We start from the raw sequence: 18214 nt of genomic DNA, 5'->3' as shown, positions 1-18214 counted from the left end.
TACTCACAGTGTAAACCGTGCAATGTGAGTTCCAACTCCTGGAACCCATGTAAAGAGCTGGGTTCGAGGTCCCAACTGTGATGCCAATGCTCCTGTGTGTGTGGGTGGGGCAGAGACGCAAGAACCGGCTGGTAGCTGCTCAGTACAAAGCAGTAGCACTGCCTGAGAGGCAAGGTGGGAGGAGAGGACTGATCCTGACCCCAAGAATGTGATGGCACACATGCACGAACACACACACATAGATGCACACACAGACACATACAGACACACACACACAGATGCACACAGACACACGCACAGACACATATAGGCACATACATACACACACACACACATAGACACATACACACAGACACACACAGACACACACACATAGACATACACACAGACACACACAGACACACACACATAGACACACACACAGACACACACATATAGACACACACACAGACACACACACAGACACTCACACACAGACACTCACACACAGACACTCACACACAGACACACAGACACACACACACCCTGTGGTGATTTGAATAAGAATGTCTCCCATAGGCTCATAGATTTGAATGCTTTTTGTTTATTGTTTATTTTGTTGTTTGAGATAAACCCACCATGCCAAGGCCGTGAACTCCCGATTCTCTTGCTTCACTTCGTGAGTGCCGAGTCTACAGACATGTGCCACCATGCTCAGCAGCATCAAGTTATTTTACTTAAAAAAAAATGATGACAGTTTTATTTAGTTGTGTGTGCACATGCACATGTGTGGGGAGAGCCATTGCTGCATCATAGCCATTTTACAGATGAAAACATTAAGTTCAAGAAGGGCAAAGAACTTGAAGAAAATGATTTTTCATTAACAAGTGTGTAACAAAGATTAGTCTCAGAGTCAGGCTAACTAACCCATCTTCCACACGTGTTCAGAAGCTGCTTCTGTCGCTCCTGGGTGAACCTCTGGATCTCCTCCCACATCCTGCCTAGCCAGAGATACGTACCCCACTCTTCAGCCCTCTGTTTTCTGCAGACTGTAGAAGATATACTGCCCTCTGAGTGACCGTGTGTCCGTTACTGTTGGCTCTGCCAGGCCTGGCTGGCACAGGGTAGATCTCCATGAATACTGGATTTGTTGGGAGCTAGATGTATTAAGGAGCCAGGCCAAGAGCGAAGAACAAACCCGCTGGCAGGCTCAGCTGACAGCGTTCACTCTGAGGCCAACACGCTTGCGTCTCTTCTGTCCAGACCATTCCGTCAGAACTCCCAGTCCTCTGGCCCTGGCTCTCCTGTCTCCTCTCAAAGTCAGCCAGTGGGGAGTATAGCTAATCAAGTAGACACTTAGGTAGGCATACGTCAGCTAACTCTCCAGGAAGGGAAACAACGGGATTTTTCAGACAAATGAGCTATTCAAGGAAGGCCTCCAGGAGGAGGTGACATAGAAGACAAGGCCGAGGGAGTGGGGAAGCATTCTGGGACCCTCATGTGAGAAGCTCTAAAATGAAAGTGCCAGTGTAGCATAGGCACGGTGTAAGATTGGGGCCAGCAAGAGAGAAGACTAGAGGTCAGGTTTGGGTTGTAAAAAGCGCTCTGGTTTTTCTCACCGGAACAGCAGGGTGTGGGGGTGTCTAGGTTTGCGGCTGGGTTGATGTGATTTGCTCTACATATGCCACATTCTCCCCAGTGGCTGTTCAGAACTGCTGGCACAGCAAGGAAGCTGGGGGACAATCTAGGGGAGAGGGGACGTTGCCAGACTAGCGGCTGTCGGTTCAGAGACTCCTGAAATACTTAGGATGTGGAAGCAGGTGGGATTGCCCAGAACTAAACGTCTTTATTGCTTGTCTGCGGCACCGTAGTGGGTGGGAGGAGTGTTGGGGCCACCAGAGATTTCAGCTGGCTGGGGCGGGAACAGGGTGGCCCGCCCAGTCTCCTGGGATAACAAACCCAAGAGCAGTCAGGATGGATGCTGAAAGGGTGCAGCCACTTCTGCCTTATTTCCACTGTGTCAAGAGACAGTTCTGAGTTCGAGGACCTGCAACATGGAATGGAGTGGACACTGGATCTCTGGCTGCAGGAGGTTGCCAAGCTACAGGTTGTCAGGGAGACCCAAATCTCCAGGGACTTCTATCACCTCCTCTCCCCACTTGCAGGAGCCTGCAGGACCATCCTGTCTTCTCAGGCGGCTGGTGACGTGCTCCACAGTGACGCCCTCAGATAGGTCCAATATGGCAGCAATGTTAAAAGAGCTTGTTTCGTTAGAGAGTAAAGGGAGCCTTTATCTCTTCTTGACCTATTCACGAGCACTCTCTGGGTCACTCAGGTGACCTCTGCCCTCTGTCCCACTTTTCTGAAAAGAAGATTCTTTTGCTCTATGGCGTTTACAAACTCTAATCTTGTGCCCACAACTGCTCTGGGGACTATGGTTTTATCAAAGTCTGAGGATGGGGTCTTTTGAGGGAGGGGGCTTTTCAGGGTGACCTTGAAAGCATTTCATGATCAGCAGGGTCCCAGCAGTAGTGAGTAATCAGTTCTAGGTTCCCACAGTCTTGGCTTTGCCAGGGATTAACCAGGGTGCTTTCCGATGGCATGCTGGGTGGTCCTGAGGGGGAATAGTGCGGAGCAGGTGTTCACCAAAGAGGATAGAAATGTTTCCACACGTTGTCCACCGACAGGACAACTGTAAGTGTTGGTTCTGTCTCTGTTGTTCCACTGGCCATTTATTTCCATTAGAAGCCAGGGGCCTGAGGTGGATCTGAGGAGTGAGCAGGCCTCTGAGAAGAACCAGCTGTGTGAAATCTGGGTGAGCGAGCTCTCAGGCCCTCGGCCCACTCCATGACCTTGAAGAGCCGCCTCTGAGGGTTTTCCCCCTCCTCCAAGTTATTTTTATCCAGCCTGACAGCCCTTGGCTGTGGCAGCAGTCTGGGCTCTGGGAGCCGGATGCAAACCAGGCCGCTCAGATGTCTGGTGCTGAATCCCAAGAGAATGCCTTTTTGGGGGTGCTACCATCAGGAACCCTGTGGGAAGGCCATAGTGCTGGAGGATGGTGTCTGAGAGGCAGGGAGCTGGGCTCTTCTGTTGCCCTCCTGGCCCTGGCTCCTGTCTGAAGCTCTGTGGAAGCCTGCTAGTCAGGGTGCACTGCCACAGCGCTTTGAGGCTGTGGAGAATCCTCTTGGCCTGGTTTGTCAAGCTAGTGAGTGGTCCTCTGGACATCAGAAGTTGGAATGATGGAAGCTTCAGGCCTTAGATGTACGGGACACCAGATCTGTTCTGTGTTTCACTGTTAACAGGGTGAGCCACAGAGACTTCTCAGTAGCCCATGGTTCGTTTCTGTCCTCAGGAAGCGAAGCAGACAGTACATTTCATCCTGTTGGCTTGGGGTGGCTGAATCCCACTAGTCATCATCCTGACTGAGGGAGGCGGAGCGTCCCACCTCTTCAGAGAAGCACCCTGGCTCTGCCCATGGAATCCTTGAAGTTAAAGCGTCAACCCAGACCCAGGGTCCATGTGTGTACTGGGTCCACAATACCTAGAGGCTCACGAGGCACCGTGTAATTCATCTGTGTGGGTGGGAAATGTGACTAAGGCTCTGAGCTCTCAAAAGGCTGCAGGGGAGCCAGGGAGGGACCAGGGTTCGTGATGAGGAGGGTGAGGGGCGAGGCTATGGAGGAGAGGTGCCTTTGCATTGAAGCCACTTGAGAAAGCTGAACAGGAAAGATGACATCATTTTTAGGGCTTCAGGGAGAGAAAATAAAGAACTTTCCTCATTCCTAGGGGGTAATTGTGTGTGTGTGTGTGGGGGTCGGCTCAGAAAGCCCCAATTTCAGTGATTTCTGAGACCCAGGAATGGTAAAACACGGCTCCCGCAGGCCTCCCAGTTGGCCCTGAAGGAGACAGACTGGAGATGGAACCAGCCACACTGTCGTCAGATTTCCCAGCTCCAGGGGCTGTTGGGGAGGAACATGGCAGGGTGGGGACTATGCTCCTGGTGGCCCTGACCCCAAGGGCTGGGGGTGGAGGGGCAGCCGGCCTCTCAGGAGGATGGGTTCTCTGGGTGGAAGTTGCCCCTCTGCTGGGCAACAAATTCCTCCGGGCTGGGGGGATGGTACCGGCAGCTCTGTGCACTGGTGACCGCAGGGCTGAGATAGGGTAAGGGGGAGAAGAGACATTGGGCAGGACAGGGCCGGGCATTCTTCCCAGGATGGCGAGCTGACTGCTCAGGGAAGGCAAGCCTGGACAGCTATGGAGGAAGGACCAGGGCCACACGGGAAAGGCCAGGGTACCAGTGGTTGTCGGTGGGGGCTCCATCTCTGCTGCATAGCTGTTGAGGTGGGAGAGGAGGCGAATCCGGACAGGGTCTGCATGACTGCTGGGTCCTTCCAGGACCCCCAGGTATCTTATGACCTCAGTGAGGCATTCCCGAAAACCAATGCTCCGGAAGTCAACGGCCAGGGCTCGGGCATCAAAGAACCCTGTAAAGTAAAGGACCATGAGAGCATGCCAGGAAAGGAAGCAGAGACCTGGGGGGAAGGGGAGGGAAACCCTATGTGACCTGTCCCACCTATATAGTCTACAATGATCAAGTGACCTTGGATTTGTCCCTTCTGAGTCCCAGACTCTCATTAAAAGGCACTAGAAGAGTTGGAGAGATGGCTCAGTAGTTAAGAGTTCTGATTGCTCCTCCAGAGGTCCTGAGTTCAATTCCCAGCCACCACATGGTGGCTCACAGCCATCGGATCATGGGATCTGATGGTCTCTTCTGATGTGTCTGAAGACAGCGACAGTGTACTCATATACCCTTAAATAAATAAATCTATTTTTTAAGTACTAGAAACACACTGCATTACAAAATTTATTGTCTTCACACTTCATGATTAATGTGAAGAAAACCTTTCGGCCAACATAATTTTTCCCTAAGCGGATTCCTGGGAAAAGACTGTGAACACAGAAGATGATAGAACCGCCCCGCCCGACAGGAGGCGGGTCTAAGTAGAGGGGAGAATGAGAACGGCCATCAGAGTAGAAGGCCACTTGAAGAAGGCTCAGTTTGTAGTGCTGGTGGCTTTGGAAGTTGGAATCACAGATCTGCCACTTAAACTGACCACCTGACCGTGGGCGAGCATCCCCAAGCCTCAGTTTCCTTAGCCTGGAAATGGAGGACTAGACTCTGCTGCCGTGAGAGAGAAGGTGAGATGAACTGGTACTCGGACACGCTCCATAGATGGACAGATAGCCCGGCAGCTGCTGCACCAGAATTCAACCTCCCACTCGGGACACAGTCTGGAATGTTCTGTGCCCCCACCCTCAGCTGCCATCAGGCAAGGGCTCTCTCTTGGCCTGATGTCACTGATGCCTGTCACCAGAGGCATCCGCCATCGCCACAGCCTCTATAGACCTTCCCTTTTCTCCAGCACCTTCTGGGCAGAGAAAGAGCAGCCAGCATTGGCTCCTGACTGTGGTAGCAAGTATCTTGTCCCTGGCTCATGGCTGGGGCCGCTCTGAGGGACAGGACAGCTCAGCAGGAGTGAGACTTGGCTCTGCTGTGTCCTGTTTTGTGTTTGCTGTACACTTTCATTTAAAGCATTTATTTCTTTATGTACTTTGAGACCCAGTTTCATGTAGTCCAGGCTGACCTTCTGCTCATTATGTAGTTGAACTTTGAACTTTTCTGATCCTCTCATCTCCACGCTCCAAATACTGGGATAGCAGGCCTGCGCCATCGCGCTTGGTTTAAACAGCACCGGGCTTTGGATGGTAGGCAAGCATTCTGCCATCTGAGCTACAGCCTCAGCCCCTGTTCATTCATTAATTAGTTAATGTCTAAGATAGCAATTCATGTAGTCCACACTAGAGCCTCCTATAAGCTTGAACTCCTGATCCTCCTGCCTCCACCGCCAGAGAACTGTGATTACCTGGGTGCACCACCATGCTGGGCTGTGTTGTTCTTTTTAAACAAATGTCTGCCGAGTTACTACACACTGCAGTATCTAATTGAATCCTCATAAACGCTCTTCTACCGTACCCACTGTATAGCTGAAGAAACTCAGGGGCAGAGAGGATAAACCAGTTGTCTTAAGTCACAGAGTTAAGAAGCAGCAGAACCGGGGGTCAAATTAAAAGCCTGACCAGGGTGGTGAGGACAGCCCACCCCCGCACCCCCTCCTTTCTAGTTCTTGTGAGAATGAAGTGAGATAAGGTGGCATTTTAAAGTGCAGCCCACATGCTAATCACTACTTTCCTTTTAATAGGAGGACCATGAATATAATTCGGAGCCACTGGATGCCACTGTTAGGAATGTGATCCTTTGGCAGACTTTTCAAAAGGAGCTCCCACATTAGAGTTAATTGGGTGCGTCTGCTAAACTTGAAAATTCCTACAATCCAATCCAGACTAATACTTTCTGGGGAGGGGTTGGGGGCATCCTGCAGTGCTGCCTGCCCTTAGAGGCCACTGTGAGGCCACTACACCAATTTGGACCACTTAAAATGTTACTGCTCTCTTCCAAAGTCAAGCTGCTCTTGGGATTTCCATCCTTGTAGCTAAAGCTTGTGGAGTAAGAAGACTTCCCCAGGTGAAATCACCAAACACACCTGGAAGCTTTGAGACATTTCTAGATAAATGTATCCAGTTATCTAGAAGGCTTTGAAAAGTTGTTGCACTAACTAAGGGATGGAATGATGTGTATCTTCCTATAATCCCACACTCAGGAGCATGTTTCCCAGCACTTCCAAGGGTACAACAGCAGTTCAGAAGCTTAGGCTGGTGGGTATAGACACTAATAAGATGTCTACGGGTAGCAATCTTCAGGCAGGTTCCTCCTTGGGTTCAGGATAGTGGAAGCCTAGGATTCTGGGGAGAATTTGCCTATCCGAGCTACACCTTAACCAGGTCTTGCTGGTGAGACTTTTTTTTTTTTTTTCCTGTTACACAGAACAGTCCTCTAAGACTGGGAGGAGTTGAACCGAGCAAAGGGATAGGACAAAAGGAGATCTAGGAAGTAGTGATGGAGACAGCATTAGAGAGACAGTTGAGGGTAGTGGCTCATGCCTGTAATCCCTGAATTCTCGAGGGTGAGGCTGGAAGATAAATGCATTTCAGGTCAACTTGGGCTATAAAGTGAGAACCTTTTCTCAAACAACAGTTTCCCTCAGTTCTCCTGCAGACTAAGAGCCAGAGGCCAGTTACAACCTACCTTGTGCACTAGTTTGAGCTCACCCTTTGGTCCCCAGGGCCCTGTGTCTAAGTACTTGCAATGTGAGTAACTCCCTAGGGAGCAGAGCACTGTTACCTGTGCCACCAGAGGCATGGAGCATCTTCAAGTGATCCACGGTCATCTGCAAGACCTCAGCTTTCTCCAGCTTGGAGGAGCCCTGTGGGGAGAGAAGGCAGAGCAAAGCCTGCAGTTGATAGACCTGATAGTTATTGCTTATTTCCCTCCTGTCCCTGACACCACCTCTGTTTCTTCCCACTCCCTTGACCACCTGATCTACTATGTTGTCCAAGCTCTCCAAGCTCTGAAAGATGGCCGCCAGTTCCCACCTCGGTCCCCTGTCTGCAGCTGCCTTGAAAAACCCTCCCCCGATTTGCTGGCCTCAGTTGAAACCTCCTCTTCTGTAGCATCATTTCTCCTTGTCTCTTGGGGGAGTCTGTCTTCTCAAACACCCCTGGTGAATGTCAGCCCTGCTCATTCTGTTTGCTCTCCCCACAAACCCTCATCTACCTCCATGGCTTCATCCACCATCACCAGACTCCACTTGCCCCTGTAGACCTGCTATCCTGGGCACCCAACTACAACTTTGTTATCCCCAAGTCCCAGCGCTTTATCTGAGCCGGAGATCCTTGCCCTTCCTCTGTACTCTCTTGGGAAATGTTTCCTAAACATCCAGGGAACCTTGGCTCCCACAGGAAGGGTTCCATTCTCCATACCAGTCCCTTACATACAGACACCAAGTCTAGTCCATGGCTGGTTCTGAGAAGGTTTTAATTAGCATCCATAGAATGGGTGACTCGCACTTACTGGCCTAAGGGAAGACGGTGTGTGACCTGAGCCTTGAGCATAGTGAAGAATCATTGAAGCAACTGCTTGTCTCGCCACTGTAGTCCCTGCCCGCTGTCACACTCAGTGACAGGTGCTCACCCTCCAAGTGGCCTGTTTCACTTTCAAAGAGTTCTGGAGATGTCAGGGGACAGGTGATACAGCCACATGCTCTGGTTCTGCTCAGACATTTACTATCTGTAAATGTGGTGTGATCTGTGTAATGTGGTAGATAGAACCACGTGACACTCCTGTCCTTAGCTTTTCTCACCTATACAATGTGCAGAGTAACCCCTGTCTCTCAGGATCACTTTTAGGATTTAATCCAAAGGAACACAAGTCAGGTATAAAGCCCGAGACACTTGCTAAATACAATTGTCCATTCCCCTTGTCCCCTGGCCAGTGATAACAAGATGTATTTGTGTGTGTGTGTGTGTGTGTGTGTGTGTGTGCATGTATGTGGCATATACATACCTTCTATATATGCATGTGTGTATGGTGCTCATGTGTACACATATGAAGGTCAGGAGACAATGTAAAGAATCTTTATTGCTTCCGATCTTGTTTTTTGTTAGATTTTTATTGTTTCCATGTAGTGAGTGTATCTGTGTGGATGCTTGTCCATGTGTGTACAGGTTTCTACAAAGTCTAGACGACGTCATCAGATCTCCTGGAGTTGGGGCCATATGGAGTAACAAGCTGCTGGCTGGGAATCTAGTCCCCTGAAGAGTGGCGTGTGCTTTTAACTGCTGGATCGTTTCTCCAGCCCTATATTTAAAAAACTGTGTGTGTACGTGCGTTCCCGTGTACATGCACACTCATGTACGTCAGAGGACAGCTTACTGGCGTCCATAGTGTGAGACCCAGATTGGGTTCAAGTCATCCCTGTTCCAGTTCCTAAAATCTGCCCGTCTCTGCCTCCCAACGTCGGTGCTACAGCTGTGCGCAGCCGTTTGGTCTCTTGTGTGTGGTTGCCGTGGGTTTGAACTCAGAGCACAATACTCTCTGTGCCATCTTCCTACAGGCAGTAGGAGACGCTGTGAGAACCACACTCTGCCTTCCTCTGGCACAACCAGCAATGCTACATACCTGTTTCTCAAAGGCCGTGGGGACCAATCGCCGCAATTCAGAAAGGCTGCTGTTGATGCGGTCTCGGCGCCGTTTCTCTATGATCTGAAAAGTAATGCAGAGCTGTTCTCCATAGGCATTCCCGCACACTTTCCAGTGTGCCCCGACAGACACTGAGTCATATTTTCCCTCAGGATATTTTTTTCTAGGCAGTAAATCTATCCTTTATTTATGGAGGACAAGAATGAGAGTTCAGAATGGCAACTGTTTGCTTAATGTAACACAGTATAAACTTAGAGCTGGGACCGTCACTCAGGCCTCTTGCACTGGTCTGTTAGGGACAATATTCACTGCCCATCAGAACAGGGGCACCCAGCCTCAGCAGTGGTGTAGCCCTGGGGAACTCTGCTAGGCCAGTTACTGGATCATGAGAACACCAGAGCTTGACTCTCCTCAGCCACAGAGGCCTCATTCACACTGTCTGACTCCCCCACAATTCTGGCAACAGAATCCTCATAGCTGGGCAGAAACTATAATCCTCCACTTTTTAGAGACAGAATATGAAGTTGGAAAAGACTGACCAAGTCTTCTGGTGAGTGGGTGAGTAAGTGACAGGCTCTGGCTGGATCCCAGGCCCCTGGATGCTCAGGAAAGGAGGGGCGGATTGAGATGGAGAACGGCTGCACACCTCCTGGCTCCACACTCAAAAGGAAGTTCTGGGTTCAGAGGAAAGCAGGGCAGAGGGCAGACTACAAGGAAAGTATCAGTGGGTTGCGCTCAGAGTTTATGGAGATGTACTGTCTTAGGAACAGCCCTTTGGAGGTTGGGGATGTAGCTCAGGCTTGAATTAACTAAGTCCTCAGTACTGTAAAAGCCGGGTGTGATGCTGGCCTGTAATCTCAGCACTTGGAAGGTGGAGACAGCAGGATTAGGAGTTCAAGGGTGTCCTCAACTACAAAGTGAATTCGAAGAACAAACAAGTTAGTCTTTTGGGGTAGGCGCCACCTGTCTCTCAAAGAAAGACGCAAGGGATTGGCAGGGAGGTGGCATGCCCAGCCTCCAGGAATCTAATTGGCAGAGCTTGGGTTTGAACCTGTGCAGTTGACTGGGATGATGGGCACGGCCTCCTGGGATTGAGTGAAAACCCCGCTTGAGCTCCTCACACTGTTGCACACTCACCCCTCTGCGCTTCTTCCGGGCTTGCATCTGCGAAGGGCTGGGGGTGGTCAGCGGCCTGGCCATCTGGCTGCAGGGAAAGAGAAAGGCTAGTTTCTCAGAGCTGAGGGATCATCTCCCTGGCCTAGGCTGACCTGGGAGGCCCAGCTGGCAGCAGGCCCGGAGGGAGTGGGGGAGTGGGGTGCGTAAGGGCGGGGCTCCCAGGTGGCCACCGTCTCCTTGGCCAGGAAGGGGTTCAGAACATGCAGGAGAGAAGTCACCCGCTCTCCCGTTGTCCCCGGAGACCCATTTCTTCAGGGCCAAGACTTCCGTGCTCTCCCAGCTTCCTGCCTGCAGGCCCCTGGTGGCCGCGGGTGGCTCGCTTAGTCCCTGCCCCTGTGGGCAGCAAGCCGTCGGGGAACCGCGAACCGAGATGCTCCCTCTCAGGTCTTGCAACCCGATCCCGGGGGCGGGCTGACTGAGGGCGCGGGCCAGCGGCGGCCGGGGCCGGGCCGGGCGGGTTAAATTTCAGAGCTAGCCGCTGAGAAGGAGCGTGGAAAGCGCAGATGCCGCCGCTTCCCACGGGCCCGGAGCGCCGCCGCCCGCCCTCCGCCCGGTCCGCAGCTGCCGCCTCCTCCCACGCGGCGCGGCCGGGGGCGAGGCGGAGGCGGCATCTGGGTCACAGTCTCCTCTCGCACGCTCGGGGGATATTGCTCTGGCCTCCCAGAAGGCACGGGTCAGGGTATCCTCGCTCTCCCTCCCATGACCGTGCCTTCCTCTGCAGCTCAGGCTGGATGATGCATGTTTGCTCCAACCCCAACAGTTGTTTTACAAAGACTCTAGCTGAGGGGTTTCCTACCCAGACTTTGACCAGAATAACCACCGCAATTACTTCCCCTCAGGATGGCTTTTTTGCTCTAGCTGTCCTGTCAGATGGCAGAGGTTCACTGGAGAGCAACTAGGATCCAACCCTACAGATGCTCAGCTCCACAGCCTTGGGCAAGGTGCCTCTCCTGCCATTTTGGACCGCCAACTAACATCTCCAACATGACCTTGTTCAACATCTAATCCTTGTCTACCCAGGTTCTTCATCTCAACAAAGATCCCCCCGCCCCCAGCTCCTAGTCCTCTGGCACGTTCTTTGATTCAACCTCTGTCTTCACCCACTTGGTTAAAACCTCCTATTCTACATCTATATCGTTTCTTCCCTCTCTTCTTGATCTACACGGTCCTGTATTGACTCTTACCCACAGGCTCACAAGAACTTTCTCCTGGGTCCCCTGCATTCTTTTGTAGCCGCTACAATGAAGTAGTGATCGTTTACATGCAAACTTGACCTTGTCCATCTTAAACCTCCTCTGTGGCTTCTCAGTGCCTTTACAATCTATCCTGTGGTTGATCCAGCTTCTGTTCTAATCGTCTCTTGCTCTGAATGCTGAGGTCTGTGAATGTACCATCTTACACTTGCATGCATGCATGTTCCGTGCTCTAGAAGTCTCTGGTTCAGCCCATCTCTTCACAAGTTTAACCTCAACTGTGCTTCAGATTGCCACCAAATGTCACCGTCTTTAGGAGCTCCTCCCTGCCCCCCTTTTTTAAGAATTGCTAGTCTGCTAGATGTCCCCAATGTTTACTTTCCCAGACTCCTGCACCCACCACATTTATGTTGCCTTATTGTTTTCCTCTCGCACGATTATTTGATTAACGTCCACCTCTCTCCAACAAGCCACGGGTGTGGAGCCTGTTTGACTCACTAGTATAACTCACGTCTTCAACGAGCATGGGGCACGCTTCCTCTCTTATCTTTACTGTCACATAGAACATAGACACCACAGAAATCTGTGTGTCTCTGTGGAATGGGGACATGTGCGGCTCACCAGGAGGGTCTCAGCCTGTGTGACTATCTTTGTGGCACCTGAGGTTGGGTCATTTTCATCAATGCCTCACAGAAAGGTGGCTGCAGGAGAGAGCACATCTGGAAAAAGGTATCTCTCACCCTCACATCTGGACAAACAGAGCTGCTCAGAGGCCTGTTGAGCTCTGAGAGAGCTCCCGGGAGGCAAGACCGTGTGAGCCAGAGCCTGAGATCTGTAGGGCAGCTTGTTTACAAAGCTTCTCTGGTTCACTGGGGACAAGCTCCAAGAGCCAAGGTACATAAGAAACACAGCCTTTGTTTCCTTGGCAGGATAAAGCGTCTCTCTGGGTATTGGGTTAGCCTTGTGCACGTCACTGCCTCTCAGTCTGATCCCTCCTCAGGGACCATCTGTCAGAGGCTGACACAACAACACTCAGCTTCAGGGCCAAGTGCACTTTCCCCCAAGTCCCACCTTGCCCCAGTCTCTTGGTCAGTTCGACCCTGCCACACGATCTGCCCCTTCCTCTAAATTTCCCAGGCGAATCTCACCTTACAGTTTGCTTGGCACCACTGTCAAGTATCTCTCCTCTGGGTTTTATAAAAGTCCATTTTCCAGATGAGGATGCCGAGCCTCGTGGGGGGGGGGGCCAAAGTGGCTTGTCCAGCTCACACAGCTGCTCAAGGGCAAAGCATCCTGGGAACTTAGCTTCTGGTTCCCAATTCAGCATTGTTTTTCTTCTTAAGTCTGACTTCCTGTCTGTCTGACTAGTCTTCCAATCCCCTTATCCTTAAGGCTCTCAGCCAGAGCTCACCACAGCCTGGGATCTGGTCCTGATTGTGAGAGGAGGTTTGGAAGATGCTCCTCTGAGGGTCTAGGGAGATCTTCATGGCCAGAAAGGAGATGGTGTGTTCCAGGATCTGTGAGGGCCTCCTGCAGCCCCTCAAAGGAATTCTGAGGCAGTCTCTTCAGGTAGTGTGGCTTTCTAAGTGTTCTGCCTGTCAGTCCTGAACTCTCAGTCCCAATTCCAACCCTACCTGGGAACTCCCCTGTGGGGGACCTGTGGAGGTGATTCCACTCCTTTAGTATCAAGCCAGGGCAGCCTTCAATGCTCTAACGATAGATAACCACACACAGAACTAAGACCATTTGTAAAATGAGCACTCAGAGAGGAAACTTTAGGCAGAGTTACATCTACTGTCTTATTAAAAAATCACTAGTTTATGTGTTCGGGTGTTTTGCCTGCATGTATGTTTGTATGTCATACATGTATGTATGATGGAATAATCCATTGGATCCCCTAAAACTTGGGTTACAGGCAGGCCTGAGCTGCCAAGTGGGTGGTGAGAGTCAATCCCAGAAGAGTCAGCCCGTGCTCTTAACCACTGAGCCATCCAGCCCCACACCTACTGGCTTTTAATTCAGCGTTCTTGCCAATGTAGCTCAAATATGCACCATCCCACCATGTCTGTCTTGTGGGCTGTACTTTCTGTTCTAGACAGCAGTACATATCCATTTGTCTCATACATTGCACAACAGATCTTAGGAAAAATACCCATTTTATGGGGAGGGATTCAGCAGATGCAGAGCTGAGAATCATGCCTAGTAATACAGCCTTACAGTCTCTAGTTTTTCCATCGACCTTTGCTGCCTCATGAATGTGGCACCCTTCCCATGGTGTGACAACACTTATCAGAACTTACCTTGTGCCAAAGCAAGAAGCTATGTGCTATATGCAGATAACAACCTCACACAAGCTTCACCCTCAGAGGCAGATACTTGCACACTCATCTTTTTTTTTTTTTTTTTTTTTTTTAAAGAAAACTTCAGTTTAGGAAAGGGGAAAAATGTCACTTACACAAGGAAAAGGTGGGGAGGGACTCAGGTCTCCCTGACTTTAAAGACTACCAGGTGCCTTAAATATTGAAGGAACAGCATGTAGGTCCCGACTCCCAGGCTGACATATGGGAGCTGTTCATGAAATACTTGAAGATGGGGTAAGGGAGAGACTGTATTCTGTGTAGATCCAGACTGTTTCAGGGGGCCAAGTTCACACGAGAGCTCTGTGGGTGAGTCCCATGGGGGCAACAGGATGCTCTTACCACCAGGCAGATGTCCTTGGCGACATCAGAACACACAGTGCCCCTGTGCTCTTGCAGCTCTGAGCGTGAAGGATTGTGCACTGCTTCTGACCCCCAGAGTCTGCCTGCCCTAACCCCGTGGCCCCTGCCACAGTTTATCTGGCTTTCTTTGTACATGAAACTCTTCTTCTCTGAGAATTCCCTGAGGGCAGAGGCTGGGCAGGATACATCTGGGCTTGGTCTAGGCCACAGCAGGCATGTTCAGTGTTCTCTGAATTGAAGCATTTATGTCTGCTGGGGGGAGGGCCCTTTGCAGAGTGCTACAAAGAGGCATCTATAAGTCAACCCACCAGATGTCCAGCTGCTTTACCTCCTTGGAGCAGGCTGATCTTCTAGACCAGACCCTCACAATGGGCTCTGGTTAAAATGACAAAAAATATACGGGGGGACATCCTTCAGTGAACCTTTACACCTTAGCTTTAATGCCACCACCATCAGGAAACCCTTAGCATCACTGTGGCTGTGAGTGGCAAGTGGCTTCTCCCACTTGGGGGCCCTCAGAGCCCACACTCTGACTCTTCCATTCTATTCGGAATCACTGTATCCCTTGGCAGCTACTGCCCTGGCTGTATACTCAGGAAGGATAGAAGTCGGCCTGATCTACCTCAGCTCTCTGGCATGGATTTGTACTCTGGTTCTTGAAGACCCAATGGCATTGAATTTGAGATCCTCTGTTCTCCATTACTGTGTGGTGCTGGGCCCCTACCTATACACAGAAGCAGGCTTTGAGAATTATTTCTCTAAATAGCAGTTTCTGCTAAGTAATTTTTAAAGGATTTACATAAGGAACTGTATTTTGCATCCCCAGACCTACAGACCTAACATGTAAGATTTGAGGATATGAGAGGGGGAGATTAGCACCCCTTTGCCCCTTTTAAGATAGGGTCCCACTAAGTCAAAAGGTAGCCCTGGCTATCTGTAGAGATCTGCCTGCCTCTGCTCCCTAAGTGCTGGTATTAAAGGCACATGTCCCCATGCCTAGTTGTATCCTTTTAAAACAATTAGCAGTATGATGGTGCACACACCTTTAATCCCAGCACTTGGGAGGCAGAGGTAGGTGGATCTCTGAGTATGAGGCCAGCCCAGTCTACAGATGATCACATCAAGAAAAATCAAAATGAACCAAAAAAAGTCATTCTATGGCTGTACACATGTGCCAGGGCATGTTCATGGTGGTCAGAGACAAATAAGGTTCAGTAGAGCAGGAGAGACAATTGCTTCAGGAACTGGTTCCTTTCCTTTCCACCCATATCCTATTCTCTATGTGGAAACAGGCCCAGGCAGGGGAACCAAAGGCTTGAAACTGCATGGTGACAGGGTACTTGGCTAGTGTGCACCAGGCTCAGGATCCAATCCCTAGCATTGAATGAGGAATAAGGGGAAGAAGGAAGAAGAGGAGGAGGAGGGGGAAGAAAGAATGGAAAAAAGAAAGGGAAGGAAAGGAAATGCTGTATGGTGAGTTGGTGGCAGCTGTGGGCTGGGTCTACTGCAAAGGCCTTGATGTTCTTCCGTTTGGTTTTCACACCCATTGTGAAGCTGGATTTATTATTTATACCCATTTTATAGATCAGAAACTGAAGCTTATGGAGTCACAGAGCTGAGAGGCAGCAAGGATTGTCTAAGTTCAGTTTGTTCCACAGGTTAGAAGTTAGATTATTTAACAAAAATAGAACAACACTGGCAACTTGGGTAGTTTGGCGGAAGTGGTAACAGAGATTGGAGTCTAGGCTATTGCAAGGTGACTGGTTTTTTTTTTTTTTTTTTTTTTTTTCAGCACCTAAACCCAAATTTCAGTGTGCTCAAAGGGAAAGTGACACACACACACACACACACACACACACACACACACACACACACAAATTCTTTTGAGAACTGCTCCCACAGAAGAGTGAAATCGGGGAAATGCAGATGTTTTCATAGTGGACAGATTATGGGCAAGTGGAACGCGGTACCTACGTCCATGAAGGATTCCTAAGGTCTGCAGGAAAACTTCTCAGGGTTCTCCCTGGGGTAGCCAAATGACATAATGTTCTCCAGCTCAACTGTCTTTCCATCCCAGCGCCCTGAACCATAATAGGTTCAGGGTATTAAGGGTCAGAGTACCTAGGAATCTGCCCGCACTGGTGCTTTGGACACACTGGAGTCGCTGCACACGCCCCTGCACCTGGACTGACACCTGCAGGCTGCGCACAAACCTGAGTGTGCTGGATTCTCTCACCCCGACGGCCCTCGCCCCACCCTGTCTTACCTAAGATCGGTTTCCTGACCCACGTCGATGGGTCCATCAGACTCGCCGTCGGAGCCACTGGGCGCCCTGGGCCGCTTCATGGCGAAGGCTGGCTGCAGGGTCCCGGTCCTGCGATCCGTGGAGTTGGTCCTTGGGCCCCGCCTCAGCTTCGCCCCGCCCCGGGAGCCGACGCCGCCCTTTCCCAGGGCCCTTTCCTGCACCGCAGCCCAGGGCGCCCCGGCGCCCCCTCGCCCCCGCGGTGACGCGCCACCGAACCGTGGGAAGGCCCCGGGCGGTCACCGCCCCCATCGGCCGCTGGGAGGTCCGGCTCCGCTCCACCGGCGCTGCTTGGGCTGGCGCGCTGGGTGGCCTTGGGCAGGTGCCCTGGGAGGCCCCATGGGGAAGCCCGGAGAATTAGGATCTGTCCCTAGTTCTGTGCGACAGACTTAGCTCTGCAGTGCCTCAGCTTTTTATAAGGGACAGACCTGCACCTTCCTGCTCTAGAGCGTCCAGGGGGTCCAGGGCGGGCAGATAGGTTTGGAAAGGTTACTGTGGGTGCCTGTGACCTCTTGGAAGCAATTCCTCAGTCACTCCTTCCATCAGGGACCAAAGTGTGTGTGTGGGGGGGGGGACACATGCCCTGTGGGATGCTCAGAACTTCGAAGTTCTTTGGTAAACCCCAAAAGGGGTGGCTGCTGCTTGCCAGCTGAGAAGCTGGAGGAGGGGGTCTCATAGAGCCCAAAGTGGCATCAAACTTGTGTAGCAGAAGATGATCTTGAACTACTGATTCCTGACCCTTCTGCCTCCGAATCCCGAGTGCTGACTTTACCGTGGCCAAGATCTTTGACCTTCCATCTTGTAGGAGGGAGCACAGGAAGGGAGAAGGTAGTTAGGGTGTGGTGGTTGGTGGGGTGTCCTTGGGACTCACCCCAGTTCATTTAATGACAGCTGTCCAGGCACACATCAGTCCCCTTCGGCTTCTCTTCCTGGGGGAGCCTGTCTGACAACAGACAAAACTATTTAGACAATGGAGAGTTCCTGTCCTAGAAATCCAGCTGCAGTCCTTCTGGGTCACAGTACTCAGAGATGTGCAGAAGGAAGCTGAGGGCAAATTCTCCAAGGTGAACTTCTTGCAGGGCATCGGGGAGATGGTGGAGGTGGGTGTGGTGGGCCGAGCCCCAGCAGAGTCCTTCCCCTTTGTCCTGCTCACTGGGGCAGGCACAGAAGAAAGCCAGCTTTTGGTGTAAGAAAGTGAGGTTGGTCACCTGAAGCTGTCTACACTTTCACCATAGTAACACCCGCTTGCAGACACTTCCTGATGGGAAAGAACAGGCCTCTTGCCATTCAGACCCACAGGTAACCACATGGCCACGCACAGAAACTCATGCACATAGATGACCAGATATGATTTGCATGAATGGCCTGTATCAGGAAATTCTGCTGGCCATTCCAGCCACACCCACCATTTCTCCTGTTCTAAATGCCCCCACCACTCACACAACTTCTGTGGGCACATGCCAAAGCGATGGGAACCTCAACCAGTACAGAGATTGCCCAATACATGCACTGGACTTTTCCTAGAAAGGCAGAGACTTGCTCCCTGGGTTTGGCTGAGATAGCATGGGTTGGCAGATTTGCAGGGGAAGGTAAGGGTTCTGTGGTGGGCATGTTCTTGAGAGAGGTCCCAGGTCCCCAAAATATACTGCATAGTTACCTAGGAAATGCGGGGTTCAGAAAAAGAGAT

The 18214-nt window shown here is 51.1% G+C and overlaps 1 protein-coding gene across 1 annotated transcript; it reads right to left on the bottom strand.

Annotated features, from left to right (window-relative positions):
• Positions 1–609: 609 nt before the first annotated feature.
• HEYL (hes related family bHLH transcription factor with YRPW motif like) lies at positions 610–16615 on the bottom strand. Its single transcript, XM_080920823.1, has 5 exons — positions 16492–16615; positions 10274–10340; positions 9116–9199; positions 7280–7361; positions 610–4463 (listed from the first exon to the last, which is right to left on the bottom strand). The coding sequence occupies exons 1-5, from the start codon at positions 16569–16571 to the stop codon at positions 3799–3801; spliced, it is 978 nt and encodes a 325-aa protein (XP_080776949.1). The 5' UTR covers positions 16572–16615; the 3' UTR covers positions 610–3798.
• Between the last annotated feature and the right edge of the window lie 1599 nt (positions 16616–18214).

This window comes from Micromys minutus (genome assembly GCF_963924665.1).
Source record: "Micromys minutus genome assembly, chromosome: 9".
Taxonomy (NCBI): domain Eukaryota; kingdom Metazoa; phylum Chordata; class Mammalia; order Rodentia; family Muridae; genus Micromys; species Micromys minutus.
This window is presented reverse-complemented; position numbering and strand designations above follow the sequence as displayed.

What these genes read in the sequence shown, in the direction of transcription:
- HEYL (XM_080920823.1), bottom strand. Translation starts at nt 16,571, where the DNA reads ATGAAGCGGCCCAGGGCGCCCAGTGGCTCCGACGGCGAGTCTGATGGA. An exon ending in GGTCAGGAAACCGATCTTAG is followed by an intron (nt 10,341 to 16,491) that starts GTAAGACAGGGT and finishes CTTTCCCTGCAG; the next exon opens with CCAGATGGCCAGGCCGCTGA. An exon ending in CCACGGCCTTTGAGAAACAG is followed by an intron (nt 7,362 to 9,115) that starts GTATGTAGCATT and finishes CTCTCCCCACAG; the next exon opens with GGCTCCTCCAAGCTGGAGAA.